At 39.1% G+C, this 16,069-nt stretch overlaps 1 protein-coding gene across 3 annotated transcripts in view; it reads left to right on the forward strand.

Annotated features, from left to right (window-relative positions):
- The window catches only part of ATF7IP2 (activating transcription factor 7 interacting protein 2), a 58,068-nt gene extending 42,554 nt beyond the window's left edge, over positions 1–15,514 (forward strand). For all 3 annotated transcript variants that reach the window (XM_039244359.1, XM_039244358.1, XM_039244360.1), the window contains exons 7-11: positions 684–757; positions 1,874–1,935; positions 2,864–2,930; positions 13,324–13,409; positions 14,000–15,514. In XM_039244359.1, coding sequence (XP_039100290.1) covers positions 684–757; positions 1,874–1,935; positions 2,864–2,930; positions 13,324–13,409; positions 14,000–14,413 — 703 coding nt within the window. In that variant the 3' untranslated portion in view covers positions 14,414–15,514. The remainder of the gene's footprint in view (positions 1–683; positions 758–1,873; positions 1,936–2,863; positions 2,931–13,323; positions 13,410–13,999) is intronic.
- Positions 15,515–16,069: the final 555 nt, after the last annotated feature.

Raw genomic sequence — 16,069 nt, forward strand, 5'->3', positions numbered from 1 at the left:
CTCTCTTCCTCACTTTCTGCCCCTCCTTCATTCTCTCTCCCTCCTTCCCTCCCTCTCTTCTCTCTCTCTCTCTTTCCCTGTCTCTCTCTCCCTGTCTCTCAAATAAATAAACTTTAAAAAATAATATAAACTCATGAAAGTGGAGTCACGGTCAGATGGGCGCTGAAGACATATTCTGTAACCATAATCAGCATCATTTACCAACTGTGTTTAGTAAATGTGTGGTAGATATTTCTAGTATAGTGATAAAATGTAGAATAGTGGCAGAACTAATTTTTTAATAGCCTTATTTGTTGTAGCCCTGTATCTGTAAGAGTCTTAATGGGTTTCTTTCAGTTATACTTTTCATTTTCATGAAGGCAAGTATATGTGCTAGAGTGACTTTTGTATGTTTTGAACATTTATGTATATTGTGTACTTGTAGATTGTATATTTGAATTCATTGTAAATAGGTCTGTAGTAAGTTTTAAGGATCCATTAATGGACGCTTTGGGTTGTGTAACTGGCAACACACAGGGATTCTTGGGTATTTGGTTTTGTCATCTCTGTTCCCCTCCGCCCACAATTGTTAAAGTGTGTCAGTTATGAAATGTTAAGTCAGAATTCTGACCATCTATTACATGTTTCAGCCTAATGATGCATGCTTAGTTTATTTTTGTTTTTAATTTTCTTTATCATTTTAGTAACAATGATGGTGTTATGTTGATTTCTGTGGAAAGTCCTAATTTGACAGCTCCAATTACATCAAATCCAACAGGTATCTTAAGTTGATTAAACTATGATCTATCAAATTAGAAAGCCTGAAAGTCAGTTTTTGTTTCAAATAGAGAATTGAATATTATCTTTCAATAAAATAAATATTTTAATTCTACTTTCAAAAATGTTTTAATTTATATCTGTGGTTAATATCTGAATAAATAAATAATTCCTTCATATAATAGAAGTTTCTTTTTAACCTCATGTTTATCAACTTATGGCCTTTTATTTGTTTATTGTATTTAATGGCTTTGTTAGTTATAAGACTATTTACCCTTTCATGTACATAATTTTTGCATGTTTGCTCTGGCCTGTGTTGGTGGTAGAGATTTGTTTTTTGTTTGTCTTTTTGTTTTACCTATTAAGTTACCTTACAGTCCACTTAAGATTTAAAGTTTGGCTGTCCTTTTGCATCTTTGATATTTTAACTTTTAGTTTTTTGAGAATACTCTGTTCTTTAAAGTTTCTGTCTTGTTGCACATTTGTAAAAATCTTTAACCTCAGATTTCTAGTAAATTTCCTCTCTCTTAAAATGGCTTTCTTGTTAGCCCAGAAGTTCTCATTCAAAATTATCCATTTCCTTTTCATGTTTTACTATTTTAGAGTATTTGCATTGTGATTTCAGAAAGCTTTGGCTCCATTTATGTATCTCCCGAATTGCCCTCAGGGTTTGGACTGTTAAGAGTGTGAATCAGATAGTTACAAGGGATAGTAAGCATTTATCTGAGATTTTTTACTGGTTCTGGATAGAATGTTCCTCAGCCATCTCTGGTGTAGTTTAGAGATACTGTGAATAAAAAATGTGTACATTTCCAAGTCTGTTTCCTCAAATGCCATATTGATTTCCAGATGGATTTTCAAAAAAGAGTTACTAATGTAGTTGTAAAGTTACAGAAGAACAAAATCTTTTGAACCAAAATTAGATTTTTGTTTGTTTGAACTGGCTCCTTGGTCTCTGAAATAGGTATGTCCACTGAATACTTTTGTTGGCTATGTAGTAAATGGTTAATGAGCATCCTCATTATTGTGTTTTAGCTTTCATATATTACAAAGTTCATAAATATTTAATATTGTAATAAATTTGTCAAATGTTGGTTTTTTAATAATTGTCTTTCAGATACTGGAAAAACTACATCAGAAAGTTCTAACAGTTCATCTGATGCTGAAACAGAAGGGAAGGTAGGTAATAAATATCGTCTCTGAATGCTGTTTATTTGAGTATGTTAGTTCTGTGAACTTTAGTGTTGCTACATGTTGGATGACTTAGTTTTGTTAGTCATCCTTTGGGAGATTCATTCTCTGTGAAATTAATGTCTGACTAGTTGACATACCCAGGTTCCAGTCTAGCTTAAACAGTAAAAAGCAAACAGGGCACTTGGGTGGCTCAGTCAGTTAAACATTCAACTTTGGCTCAGGTTATGATCTCATGGTTCATGAGTTCAAGTCCTGCATCAGGATTGGGCTCTCTGCTGTCAGTTCAGAGCCCACTTCAGATCCTCTGTCTCCTTCTGTCTCTGCCCCTCCCATTCTCACACACTCAGGCTCGTGCACTCTTCTCTCTCAAAAATAAACATTAAAAAAAGAGAAAATTTTAGGGGAGCCCGGGTGGCTTAGTCGGTTAAGCGTCCGACTTTCGCTTGGGTCATGATCTCGCGGTTCGTGGGTTCGAGCCCCGCGTCGGGCTCTGTGCTGACTGCCAGCTCAGAGCCTGGAGCCTGTTTCAGTCTGTGACTCCCTCTCTCTCTGACCCTGCCCTGTTCACGCTCTCTCTCTCTCTCCTAGAAATAAATAAAACATTAAAAAAATTTAAAAAAAAAAAAAAAGAGAAAATTTTTTAAAAAGATGAAAGCAAACACTTCTTGATAAACATATTTCACATCCATACTTATTTACCAAATTAACTCAGACATTTCTTAGTCACACTATCAAATACCATATAGTATTTCCTGAGCTTCTCTTTCATAGTAGAATTAAATTAAACCATAAGGACTTATAAAATGTTCAGTCTGTAGCTTTTAAATGGTAATTTAAAATAATTTATTTTATTTTTAAAAAATATGTTCTGCAATGGAGGCAAAATCTTGTTTTTTTAACAACAACTTTTCAGGACGTAGAGAAGAAATTTGATTCTGTGATCGATCTGACAAAAGAAGCCCAATCAAAATGCAACACAGGTAAAGGAGTTGTCTTTCCTTCTTAACAAAGATGGAAGGTAACAATTCAGAAAGCATTTGATGGGTTTATAAAGTTTGTTTTAGTGTGTTAGTTTATGTGTGTGTATAGCTCTGTACAGTTTTATTACCTAGAAATTCATGTGATGGTCACCACAATCCATTTACACAACCATCTATGATGATACATATGTATCTTTTTGAGACTGGCTTCTTTTACTTACTTAGCCTAATTCCCTCAGAGGGTCATCAGAGTTGTGTATCAGTAGTATTCCCTTTTATTGCTGAGTAGTATTCCATGGTGTAGATGTATAATAGTTTGTATTCACTCATTGAAAGACATCTGTGTTGGGTGGGTCTATTATGAATCTCTTCTCTGGTAGACATCTTTTTTCTTTAGCTATACCAATAGCACTGCGAGAGGGAGCTAGGACATACATGAAAGTGTAGAGGAAAAGTAACAACAGTGCTCTCTTTCTCAGATTTAAGCAGAAAGAAGTAAAATGTAGTCATCTGGGGCTAGTTACAAAGTTTCAGCTCTTAACAACTGCACTTGAATGTTTTTGAAACTCTTGATAAAATCTTGAGATACTACTTATTAGCATTAGTAAATACTATTTTAAAATGGAGATTAGCATAGGAAATATATAGTCTAATTCCTTCTCTTTCAACTGTGGACCCAAGCAACGGTTGGAACCATTGAAATCTCCAGGTACCTCATGATAGAATTAAGAAACTCTTCAATTTCCAATTTAGTGATGAAAATTAGAAATATAAATTTGAAAATGAATTGGAGTCTATAATAATCAGCTGGTTTTTAATTAAGATTACAGATTGTCTCTAAACTACATGGTACAGGGTGTGAGATATAGTAAAAGAAGAAGTCAGAACACAGATTCATTCAGTGCTTAAAAAGATAAATCAGACCTCTAACTTAGGGGACTTCAGTCTGAAATGTAGCAGTTGGGCAGATAAAGTCCCTAGAGATACAAACATTAAAAAAATAGAATCATGGGGCGCCTGGGTGGCTTAGTCGGTTAAGCATCCGACTTTCGCTTAGGTCATGATCTCGCGGTTCTTGGGTTCGAGCCCCACGTCGGGCTCTGTGCTGACTGCCAGCTCAGAGCCTGGAGCCTGTTTCAGTCTGTGACTCCCTCTCTCTCTGACCCTCCCCTGCTCACGCTGTCTCTCTCTCTCCTAGAAATAAATAAAACATTAAAAAAAAAAAAAATAGAATCATAGCCAATAGAAAAATCAGTCTATTCGAAACAAACTTAGAAATGACAGACATGACAGAATTCACCAACAAGGACTTTGAAAGAGCTGATAGAAATCTGCCCAAAGTGGGGCACCTGGCTGGGTCAGTCAGTGAAGCATGCAACTCTTGATCTTGACTTTGAGCTCCACATTGGGGTAGAGATTACATTAAAAATTAAATTAAAAAAAAGAAATATGCTCAAAGATAAAAAGTAAACAGGAACATAATAAGAGAAATAAAAGATAAAAAATAAGACCAAATTAGAAAAAAAAAAGTGCTTAAAGTTCAGTGCCTGGGACAAACAGCATATTAGACCCAGAAGAAGGAAAACAGACATCAAAATCCAAGAAGCACAGAGAACTGCCATTAAATTCAGCAAAAGCTGGCCATCACCAAGGCGTATTGTAGTCAAATTCACAAAATACACAGACAAGGAAAGAATCCTGAAACTAGCAAGGGAAAAAATGTCTTTAACCTATCATAGAAAATAGATAAGATTTACATCAGATCTGTCCACAGAAACTTGGCAGGTCAGAAGGGAGTGGAATGATTTGTTCAACATGCTGAATGGGAAAAACAGGCAGCCAAGAATACTTTATCCAGCAAGGCTATCATTCAGAATAGGAGAGAGAGATTCCCATACAAGCAAAAACTAAAGGAGTTTGTGACCACCAGAACAGTCCTGCAAGAAATATTAAAGGGGCAGACTCTTTGAGTGGGATGGAGGAAAAAAGACCAAAAGCAACAGAGCAGAAAGGGACAAAGAACATCACTAGAAACACCCAGCTTTACAGGTAACACACACTAAATTCATAGCTTTTCAGTAATCACTCTGAATGTAAATTGACTAAATGCTCCAATCAAAAGACACAGGGTATCAGAATGGAGAAATAAAACAGGTCCCATTTATATATGCTGCCTACAAGAGACTCACTTTAGACCTAAACATATGCAGATTGAAAGTGAAGGGATGGAGAACCATCAATCATGCTAATGGATGCCAAAAGAAAGCCAGAGTAGCCATACTTATATCAGAATAACTAAATTTTAAATGAAACACTGAGATGAAGATGGGCATTATATCATAATTAAGGGATCTGTCCATCAAGGAGATCTAACAGTTGTGGGGCATCTGACTGGCTCATTCAGTTGAGTATCCGACTCTTAATTTTGGCTCAGGTGTCATGATCCCAGAGTTGTGAAATCGAGCTCCACTTTGGGCTCTGTGCTGGGCCTGGAGCCTGCTTAAGACATTCTCTATCTCTTTCTTCCCCCCTCCACTCCTCTCCCCCATTCACACGTGTGTGCTCTCTCTAAAATAAATAATAAGTTAATCAATAAATACAATAAATTAAAAACAAGATCTAACAATTGTAAATATTTATGCCCCCAACTTGGAAACCCCCAAATACACAAATCAATTAGTAACAAACATAGAGAAACTCACAGATAATAATACAATAATAGTATGGACTTCAGCAACCCACTTACAGCAATGGACAGATCATCTAAGCAGAAGATCAAAGAAACAATGGCTTTGAATGACATATTGGACCAGATGGACTTAACAGATTTATTCAGAACAATTCATCCTAAAGTGGTGGAATACACGTTCTTTTCAAGTGCATATAGAATATTCTCCAGAATAGATCACATACTGGGTCATAGATCAACCCTCAACGGTACAAAGAGATTGAGATCATACATGCATATTTTCAGACCACAGTGCTATGAAACTTGAACAACCACAACAAAAAATTTGGGAAGATCACAATACATGGAGATGAAAGAATATCCTACTAAAGGATAAAAGGGTTGGGGCATCTTGGTGACTCAATCGGTTAAGCATCCATCTCTTGGTTTTAGCTCAGGTCATTATCTCATGGTTTGTGAGTCTGAACCCCACATCAGGCTCTGCACCAAAAGCACAGAGCCTGCTTGGGACCCTCCTTGTCTTTCTGTCCCTCCCCGATTCATGCTTACTTGTGCTTTCTCTCAAAATAAATAGACTTAAAAAGATAAAGAATGAATGGGTTAACCAGGATATTAAAGAATTTAAAACTTAATGGAAGCCAATGAAAATTAATGCACAACAGTGTAAAACATTGGGGATGCAGCAAAGGCATTACTAAGAGGGAAGAATATTGTAATACAGACTTACCTCAAGAAGCAAGAAAAGTCAAATACACCACCTAACTTTACACCTTAAAGAGCTAGAAAAGGGACAGCAAATAAAGCTAGCAGAAGGGAGAGAATGAAGATTAGAGCAGAAATAAATGATAAGGTAACAAACAAAAACAGAAAAGATCAACAAAACAAAGCTGGCTCTTTAAAATAATTAATTGATAAACTCCTAGCCAAAGTTATCAAAAAGAAAAAAGACCCAAATAAATAGAATCACAAATGAAAGAGATCACCACAAACACTACAGAAATACAAAAGTTATAAGAGAATACTATGAAAAATATTGTGAGAATTTGCCCAATAGGGCAATGTGTAAGAAATTGACAAATTCCTAGAAACATACAAACTGCCAAAACTGAAACAGAAAGAAATAGAAAATTTGAACTGGCCCATGACCAGTAAAGAAATTGAGTCAGTAATCAAAAATCTCCCAACAAACAAAAGTTCAGGGCCAGATGGCTTCCCAAGAGGAATTCTAACAGACATTTAAAGAAGAGTTATTAACATAATATTAGTATCCCAAGGCCAGACAAACACCCCATCTAAAGGGAGAATTACAGGCCAATATCCATGATGAACATGGATCCAGAAATTCTCAGCAAGATGCTAGCACATTGAATCCCAACAGTACATTAAAAGAATTATCCACCACAATCAAAGCCCAGTTCCTGGGCTGCAGGGCTGGTTCAGTATTCAAAAATTAATCAGTGTGTTACACCACATTAATAAAAGAAAGGATACGAACCATAAGATCCTCTCAATAGATGCAGAAAAGCATTTGACAAAATACAGCATCCATTCTTGATAAAAACTCTCAACAAAGTAGATACAGATGGAATATAACCTCAATATCATAAAAGCCATATACAAAAGACCTACAGCTAGTATTGTCCTCAAGGGGAAAAACAGGGCTTTTCCTCTGCAGTCAGAAACAAGATAGTTTCTCACCATTCTCACTTCCAGACTCACTCAGAGTCTTAGCCTCAGCACTCAGACAACAAAAAGAAAGAAAAGGCATCCAAATCAGCAAGGAAGAAGACTTATGCTATCTGCAGACATGGTACTCTATGTGGAAAACCTGGAAGACTCCACCAAAAAAATTGCTAGAACTAATACATGAATTCAGCAAAGTTGCAGGTATAAAATTGACGGACAGAAATCTGTTACATTTCTATATGCCATAATGAAGCAGCAGAAAAAGAAATCAAGGAATCGACTCCACTTACAGTTGCACCAAAACCAATAAGATAACCTAGGAATAAACCTAACCGAAGAGGTAAAAGATCTATACTCTGAAAACCAAAGAGCACTTATCAAATAAACTGAAGAAGACATAATGAAATGGGAAATGCAGTCCCTACCAAAATACCACCAGCATTTTTCACAGAGATCAAACAAACAATCCTAAAGTTTGTATGGAAACACAAAAGGCCCTGAATAGCCAAAGCAATCCTGAATAAGAAAGCTAGAGACATCACCATTCCAGACTTTGAGCTATGTTACAAAGCTGTAGCCATCAAGACAATATGGTACTGGCACAAACAGAGACACATCTGGAACAGATGTGGAGAATTCTCAGTAGAGAATTGAAAACTCAGAAATGGACCCACAGCTATATGGTTAACTAAATTTGACAAAGCAGAATGAATAGCCAATGGGAAAAAGACCATCTCTTTAACAAATGGTATTTGGGAAAACTGGACCACTTCCTTACATCATACACAAAAATAAATTCAAAATGGATGAACGACCTAAATGTGAGACAGGAAAGCAGCAAAATCCTAGAGGAAAACACAGGCAGCAACCTCTTTGACCTTTGCCATACCAACTTCTTACTAGACACATAGCCGTAGGCAAGGGAAACAAAAGCAAAAATGAACTATTGGGACCTCATCAAGATAAAAAGCGATTGCACAGCAAAGGAAACAATCCACAAAACTAAATGGCAGCCTAAGGAATGGGAGAAGATACTTGCAAACGACATATCTGATAAAGGGTTAGTATCCAAACTTTATAAAGAATTTATCAAACTCAACACCCAAAAAATAAACAACCCAGTTAAGAAACGGGCAGAGGACATGAATAGACACTTTTCCAAAGAAGACATCCAGATGGCTAACAGAAACCTGCAAAGATGCTCAACATTACTCATCATCAGAGAAATACAAATCAAAACCTCATTGAGAAACCACCTCACACCTGTCAGAATGGCTAAAATTAACAACACAGGAAACAACAGATGTTGGTGAAGATGTGGAGAAAAGGGAACCCTCTTAACACTGTTGGTGGGAATGCAAACTGGTGCAGCCACTCTGGAAAACAGTGTGGAAGTTCCTCAAAAATTTAAAAATAGATCTACTGTAGGGGCACCTGGGTGGCTCAGTTGGTTAAGCGTCCAACTTTGGCCCAGGTCATGATCTCGCGGTTCGTGGGTTTGAGCCCTGCGTCGGGCTCTGTGCTGATTGCCAGCTCGGAGCCTGGAGCCTGCTTCAGATTCTGTGTCTCCCTCTCTCTTTGACCCTCCCCTGCCCAGCTGTCTCTCTTTCTCAGAAATAAATAAAACATTTTTTTTTAAATGGAACTACTGTACAACCGAGCAATTGCACTATAAAGTATTTACTCAAGGATATAAAAATACAGATTCAAAGGGGTGTATGCACCCTGATGTTTATTAGCATTGTCAACAATAGCCAAACTATGGAAAACCAAACTGTACTGTATGTACACACACATACACATACAATGGATTATTACTAGCTATCAATAAGAACTAAATCTTGTCATTGGCAAAAACAGGATGGAGTTAGAGTATGTTATGCTAAGTGAAGTAAGTCAGAGAAAGTAAAATACCATATGATTTCATTCCTATGGAATTTAGGAAACAAAACTAATGAACATATGGGAAGAGAAAAAGAGAGAGAGGGAAGCAAACCGTAAGAGACTCTTAATGATTGAGAAAAATACTGAGCGTTGGTGGAGGGAGGTGGGTGGGGGGCTGGGAGCTGGGTATGAAGGAGGGCACTTGTGATGCTGAACACTGGGTGTTACATGTAAGTGATGAATCACTAAATTCTACCCCTAAAGCTAGTATTACACTATATGTTAACCAACTAGAATTTAAATAAAATTTTGGAGGAAATAAAAATAAAGGAAGTTCTTCTAGCAAATGAAAATGATAGCAGACGGAAAGTGTTCTACGTGAAAGCATATAATACCATATTGTAGAGCTTATAATATATATACAAGTTAATAAATGACAACAGTGGTGCATAAGATGCTCACAGGAATGGATGTATGCTGTGGTGAGGGTCTTTTGAGTAGTAGGTTATTTGAAGACAGACTAATAAGTTATTAAAGATAAATATGGTAATACCTAGAGCAATAATTTTTTTAAGTGCAAGTAATAGCTAATAGACGATAGGATAAAATGGAATTTTTAAATCTAAGAGAATCCACAAAAAAATGCAAAGAGCAAATGAAATTAATAGAGAACAAAAGGCAAGATGGTAGATTTAAACCCAGCCATATTGATAATTAGAATAAGTGTTAGTAAACACTACATTCAAAAGCAGACCTAGTTGGACTGGATAAGAAGATCCCACTGTAAGATAATTATATGATGCACTTCAAATATAAATATATGGATAGGTTAAAGTTAAAAGGATGGAAGAAGACAGCTATGCAAAAGCATACAAACACTAGTCGTGAGAAAGCTGAAGTGACAGTATTTATCATCAAACGGACTTGAGAACACGGAGTATTACCAGGGGTGAAGAAGACTGTCTCGTAACAATAAAGCAGTCATTTCATCAGGAAGCCCTAGGAAACCTACATGTGTATGCACTTCATCACAGTCTGTGACACAGAAACTGATAGACTGAAATGACAGATAGAAAAATAAGCCATTATAATTGGAGATTCCATCCCTTCTGTTCTTAGTAACTGATAGGCTATGTAGAAGCCTGAGCAATGCTACCAACCCAGCATAACCTAATTGACATTTGAAGAACGCTCAGCTCAACCACGGCAGAATACACCCTCTTTAAGTGCATATGAAACATGGCAATGGGATAGATTGAGTTCTGGACCATAAAACTCGTCTCAGTGTATTTAAAAGGACTGTAGTCCCATATAGTATGTTCTTCAACACAGCAGAATTAAATTCTTAATCAGTAACAGAGATACCTGGAAAACCCCTAGGTATTTGGAGATCAAACACGTTTCTAAATAACCAAGGAGTCAGAGCAATCCAAAAGGAAATTTAAAAATATTTTCAACTGAATGAAAATTGAAACAGCAAAATCTGGGGGGGTGCAGATAGAGCATTACTTAGATGGAAGTTACTAGCATTAAATGTTTATATTAGAAAAAATTGGAAAGTCTAAAATGGAAACCCTAATAAGCTTCTCCCTTAAGATGCTAGGGAGAAAAAGAACCAATTAAACCCAAACCAGTAGATGACACTTCACTGCAGAAGCTGTGAGGACGGTGGATAGGCACGAGAAAATGTCCTCGGCATCGTTATTCACTAGGGCGATGAAGACCATAATGAGGTGCCACAGCATAGCTACGAGAGAGCCTACAAAGGAGAACAGCTGAAAATACAGAGTGTGGGCACGGATGTGGACCTGCCTAGAATTCTCATGCTCTAGTGGAGGGATGTACAATGGAAAAACCACTTTTGAAGTGGTTTGGCAGTTCCTCGATACAATAACCAGCCCCTACCGTGTGATACTGTTACTCCCGTCGTAGCTGTTTACCCAAGAGAACTGAAAACCCACATCCACATAGACTTGACACATGGGTATAGCCACTTTTTGCATGACAGCCCCAAAGCAAATGTCCATCAGTGGACAAATGGATAAACAAGCCGTACCATATCTATACAGCTAAATCTACTCAATGATAAATATGAACAGGGGCGCCTGGGTGGCTCAGTTGGTTAAGCGACTGACTTCGGCTCAGGTCATGATCTCACGGTTCATGGGTTTGAGCCCCGCGTCGGGCTCTGTGCTGACAGCTAGCTCAGCCTGGAGCCTGCTTCAGATTCTGTGTCTCCCTGTCTCTCTGGTTCTCCCCTGCTTTCTCTCTCTCTCTCTCTCTCTGAAATAAGTAAAACATTTAAAAAATTTAAAATAAACAAATATGAACAAAATGTTGGGGTGCCTGGCTGGCTCAGTCAGTGGAGCACGTGGCTCTTGATCCCGGGGTTGTGAGTTCAACCCTCACACTGGGAGCTTACTTTAAGAAAAAATAAGCAGAATGTTATTATATACAACTACATGGGTGAGTCTTTGAAACATTGTGCTGGGCCAACTAGAACCCTCTGTCTCTCCCTTCTGCTCACATTTTCTCTGTTTTTCCTTTTTCTTCCCTTCACCAGCTCTCTTTCTTCCATTCTCCTCTTTGTCCCTTCTCCCTCCCATCTCCCTTACCACAGTCCACAGTTTATGGTTGACCCTGGACAATGTGGGGGATACGGACACCAGCCTCCACACAGTTGAAAATCTCTGGGGGCACTGGGGTGACTCAGTTAAAGATCAAACTTTGGCTCAGGTCGTGATCTCACAGTTTGTGGGCTTGTGGCCCACGTCAGGCTCTGTGCTGACAGCTCAGAGCCTAGAGCCTGCTTCAGATACTGTGTCTCCCTCTCTCTCTCAAAAAAAAAAAAAAAACCATTAAAAATTTTTATTAAAAAAAGGAAAAAAAAATCTGCATAAGGGCACCCAGGTGGCTCATTCGGTTAAGCATCCAACTCTTGATTTTGGCTCAGGTCATAATCTCATGATTCGTGAGTTCAAGCCCAGCATGGGGCTCCACGCTGGCAGTGCGGAGCCTGCTTGAGATTCTCTGCCTCCCTCTCTCTGCCCCTCGCCCATTCGCACTTGTTCTTTTGCTCTCTCAAAATAAACAAACTTTAAAAAAAAGAAAGAAAAAATCTGCATATGACTATTGGCTCCCCCAAAACTTAACAACTAACAGCCTACTGTTGATTGGAAACCTTGCCTATAACATAAATAGTATTTGTGTTTTTTGTGTCTTCTGTGCCTTACATATGGTTTTCTTACAATAAGTAAGCTAGAGGAAAAATGTTATTAAAATTATAAGGAAGAGAAAATATAGGTACAGGACTGTATCGCATTTAGTGAAAAACAGCCACGTCTAAGTGGACTCCGCCTGGTTTGAGCCTGTGATGTTCAAGGGTCAGCGGTATATCTGATGCCCTCTAGGCTGACACAGCCTCACCAGCAGAGAGTCCTGTCATCTCCAGACTGCCTGATATGTCATTTGCTTTCCTGGGACTTGTGTGTGTCACATATTACACAGGATTATTATACACATATTACACAGGATTGCAGATGGCTGTTTGCAAATACCCTGTTGGCCTAAGAGAGTGTAAGCCACCTCTAAGAGTCCTGAGCCAGGAGCCCTCTCCCAAGTGTAGTTTTTGCTACTTCCAGCTGACATACGGACTTCAGCGTTTATCTTAAGAGGAGAATTCTTGGGGCACCTGGGTGGCTCAGTCAGTTAAACATCTGACTTCGGCTCAGGTCATGATGTTACGGTTCGTGAGTTCAGGGCCCACGTGGGGCTCTGTGCTGATAGCTCAGAGCCTGGAGCCTGTTTCAGATTCTGTGTCTCCTTCTCTCTGCCCCTCCCATGCTCACACCTCTGTCTGTCTGTCTGTCTCTCTCTCTCTCAAAAATGAATAAATGTTAAAAAAAAAAAAAAAGGAGAATTCTTGTCCCATTTTAAGGAAAATTCACTATATTTGGCACCTTTGGGTCTTGAACTTTTATCAAAAGTTTGTCATCTTATTTCACAAAACATCATAGTTTTGTAATTTTAGTGCACATTTAATTATTACCACCCAAGACGTAAACTAGCTTTGTGTAAAGGCTATGGAATTGATTCTAGCAGATAAATTTTACTTCTTACACCTTGTGTTCACAGAAAATCCAGAATCCACCTTGGAGTCCCCTACAAAAGCGGCTTCAACCTCAAATGAGACAACGCTAGTGGCACAGAATGCAGCCCAGGTACTGATAAAGGGATGTTCATTCCAGATTGAGGGAAGTACCCATTTTGCCTCTGCAGACACATTTGGCTTCCATTTCAGCTTGTGCTTTTGAAACTGTACTGCTGTATACATCTATCTACTTATTTATGCAGTCAAAATAATTGAGTCTTCCAGAAGCTATAGAAGTTAAACAGAGGTAGATTATTTATTTATTTATTTTTTTACTGAACAAAAGATTTTTAAGAGCAGTGGCCATTGTCGATGAGGGTGGAAGGGGAGTGGGTGTTATGTACGCACACAGCATTCATGTAAACTAGCACAGTGTTTGGGAACACAGGATGGAAATGAGCCAGAATATTGATCCAGAATGCCTGGGACCAAACCATTCTGGATTAGCGATACTCCAGAGTGTACAAATCTTAGCGCCAAAAGCAGTTTACGCTTGAAAAGACCAACTCTAGCCCTACATAGTCTTGAATTGTCCTTTAGTTCTAGGATTTCGATAAATGGATTGAAAACTGGGAAGTAGATTTAGAATTGTCGTCGCATGCGGTTAAGTTAGCAGAGGCCGCTGAGCCTGCTCGCTAAACTTTATAAATGTGTTTTTAGGCTCCTGAGTCCTTTGAGCACCTGCCGCCCCTCCCGGAACCGCCAGCACTGCTGCCCGAACTCGTAGACAAAATCCGAGACACGCTTCCTCCCCAGAAGACCGAGCTCAAAGTGAAACGGGTGCTGAAACCCAGGGGCATCGCGCTGACTTGGAACATCACCAAAATCAACCCCAAGTGCGCTCCTGTGGAAAGCTATCACCTCTTCCTCTGCCATGAGAACCCGAATAATAAGTTGATTTGGAAGAAAATCGGAGAAATTAAAGCTTTGCCACTCCCGATGGCCTGTACTCTATCTCAGTTTTTAATTTCCAACAAGTACTATTTTACCGTCCAATCAAAAGACATTTTTGGACGCTATGGACCATTCTGTGATATAAAATCTATCCCTGGGTTTCCTGACAATCTCACCTAAATGAAAAGTCCTTGGTGATTATGGTTTGTATCGCACCGTTTTGTGTTTTCATTTTTGAGTTTATGGTTTTCCTCTAACACTCCTTGCCACGGGCCAGTTCAGACTGTGAGCCGTGTATGGGGACAGGCTCATCCCTATGTTGTAAGTGACCTCTCCTCTCATGAATTTCTGATTGGCGTCCAGTAAGTACTCCCAGCGGATATGTTCTAGAACATACACTCCCATGGACGCATGTCACTTGAGCTGTGCTGTGCACATCACCTCTGGTGACAGTGGAGCAGCTGCTTTTTTATCTCTGAAGCCCTGGGACACAGCTCCGTGCCTGCTGCTGGCAGTCAGTGTTTGGTGACCTGCTTCTGTGGTCAGTGTAAGTACAAGACAGATGAGGTCTCTGCCGAGGCAGGTCATCCCTAGGGTGCCTCCCCCCCCAAGATTTTATGACAATAAATGTCTTCTTATTCTGTTCGAATCCTAAGGGCTAGTAATACGTCCACTCCCTATTTTTTTTTCTTTTTGGCTGTGTCAGTCATTTGGGGAAAGAGTCCAGAGTTTTTCCCTAAATCTGTTTGTATATTTAGATATATATAATAAAATTAGTTCTCCATCATGTGCTATGTACACATAACAGAGAGTATCTCTGATAAAAGTATTATTCACCCCTGTTTCAGCTCCAGGAAGTGGAGTTGTCCACCTTAGGTTCAAGGCCTTTATTTGCTGATTCCTTAGTGCTACTCTCTGTTCATTTCCTGGCTGCCGTCATTACTCCGAGAAAGAACGTAACACTAAGGGGCCCCGAGAGTTATGCCCCATGCACCCCTCTGAGAGGCACTAACCTGAGGCTGCAGCTGTACAAGTTCCTGGGGAAACAGTGAGCAGACTGGAGAAGTGGAAGTCAGGGCCCGGTGGGGTGTTGAGAAAATGAACTTGAACTCTTAGTAGGAAGGAAAGTCCGTTGAAGAGAGGCGTCCTTCCCTGGTATATAGTGAACGTTCAGAGCTCAGAGCTCTGAGATTTCAAAACTGGAACGAGGAATGGTTTTCCTTGGCATTTTGTGACTATCTTCACATCTTCAGTCATAAATAAAGCTATTATTTTACAGTCCCCTTGTCTTTATCTTCTAAAACATTACTAGTGGAAAAGTCAGATTCTGCCCTTTCTGTGTTTTAAGAGCTTGTTCTGTGGCCTGCACCTGTGACTACTACCATATTAAAAAGGGGTCTACACCGTCCAGGACCTGGCACTTCAGGAAGTGTTTCTGGAGTATGTTGTGTGCACTCTGTTGTGTCTGTGGCTGCTCTCTCTCACTGCACGTAGTGGCAGATTGGACCTTCCACCAGGTGTGCTTTGATTTGTTCATTGAAGTAACCCTGGGGGAAAGGAGTGGGCGGGGGGGGGGGGGTCAGAGGGAAGAAATCTTATCCCAAACAAATAAATGACGGGAAGAAAAAAACAACCAGGCAGAGAATCAAACTGCAGGCTTAATCCAGAAAGGAAAATAAGAAGGAGATACCAGATAGGTGTTAAATTAAAAACGCCTGATTAAACAAACAGCCAGAGCAGAGGAAAAAAATACATAAGAATTGATCAAAAATCAAATCAGAAACTCTGAGGCTGATTCGAAAGGGGGAAGAAAGAAGAGAGTAGACAGATAAGGGA

Source organism: Hyaena hyaena, unplaced genomic scaffold, assembly GCF_003009895.1.
Source record: "Hyaena hyaena isolate Hyena2069 unplaced genomic scaffold, ASM300989v1 scaffold_238, whole genome shotgun sequence".
In the NCBI taxonomy this organism is placed as follows: Eukaryota; Metazoa; Chordata; class Mammalia; order Carnivora; family Hyaenidae; genus Hyaena; species Hyaena hyaena.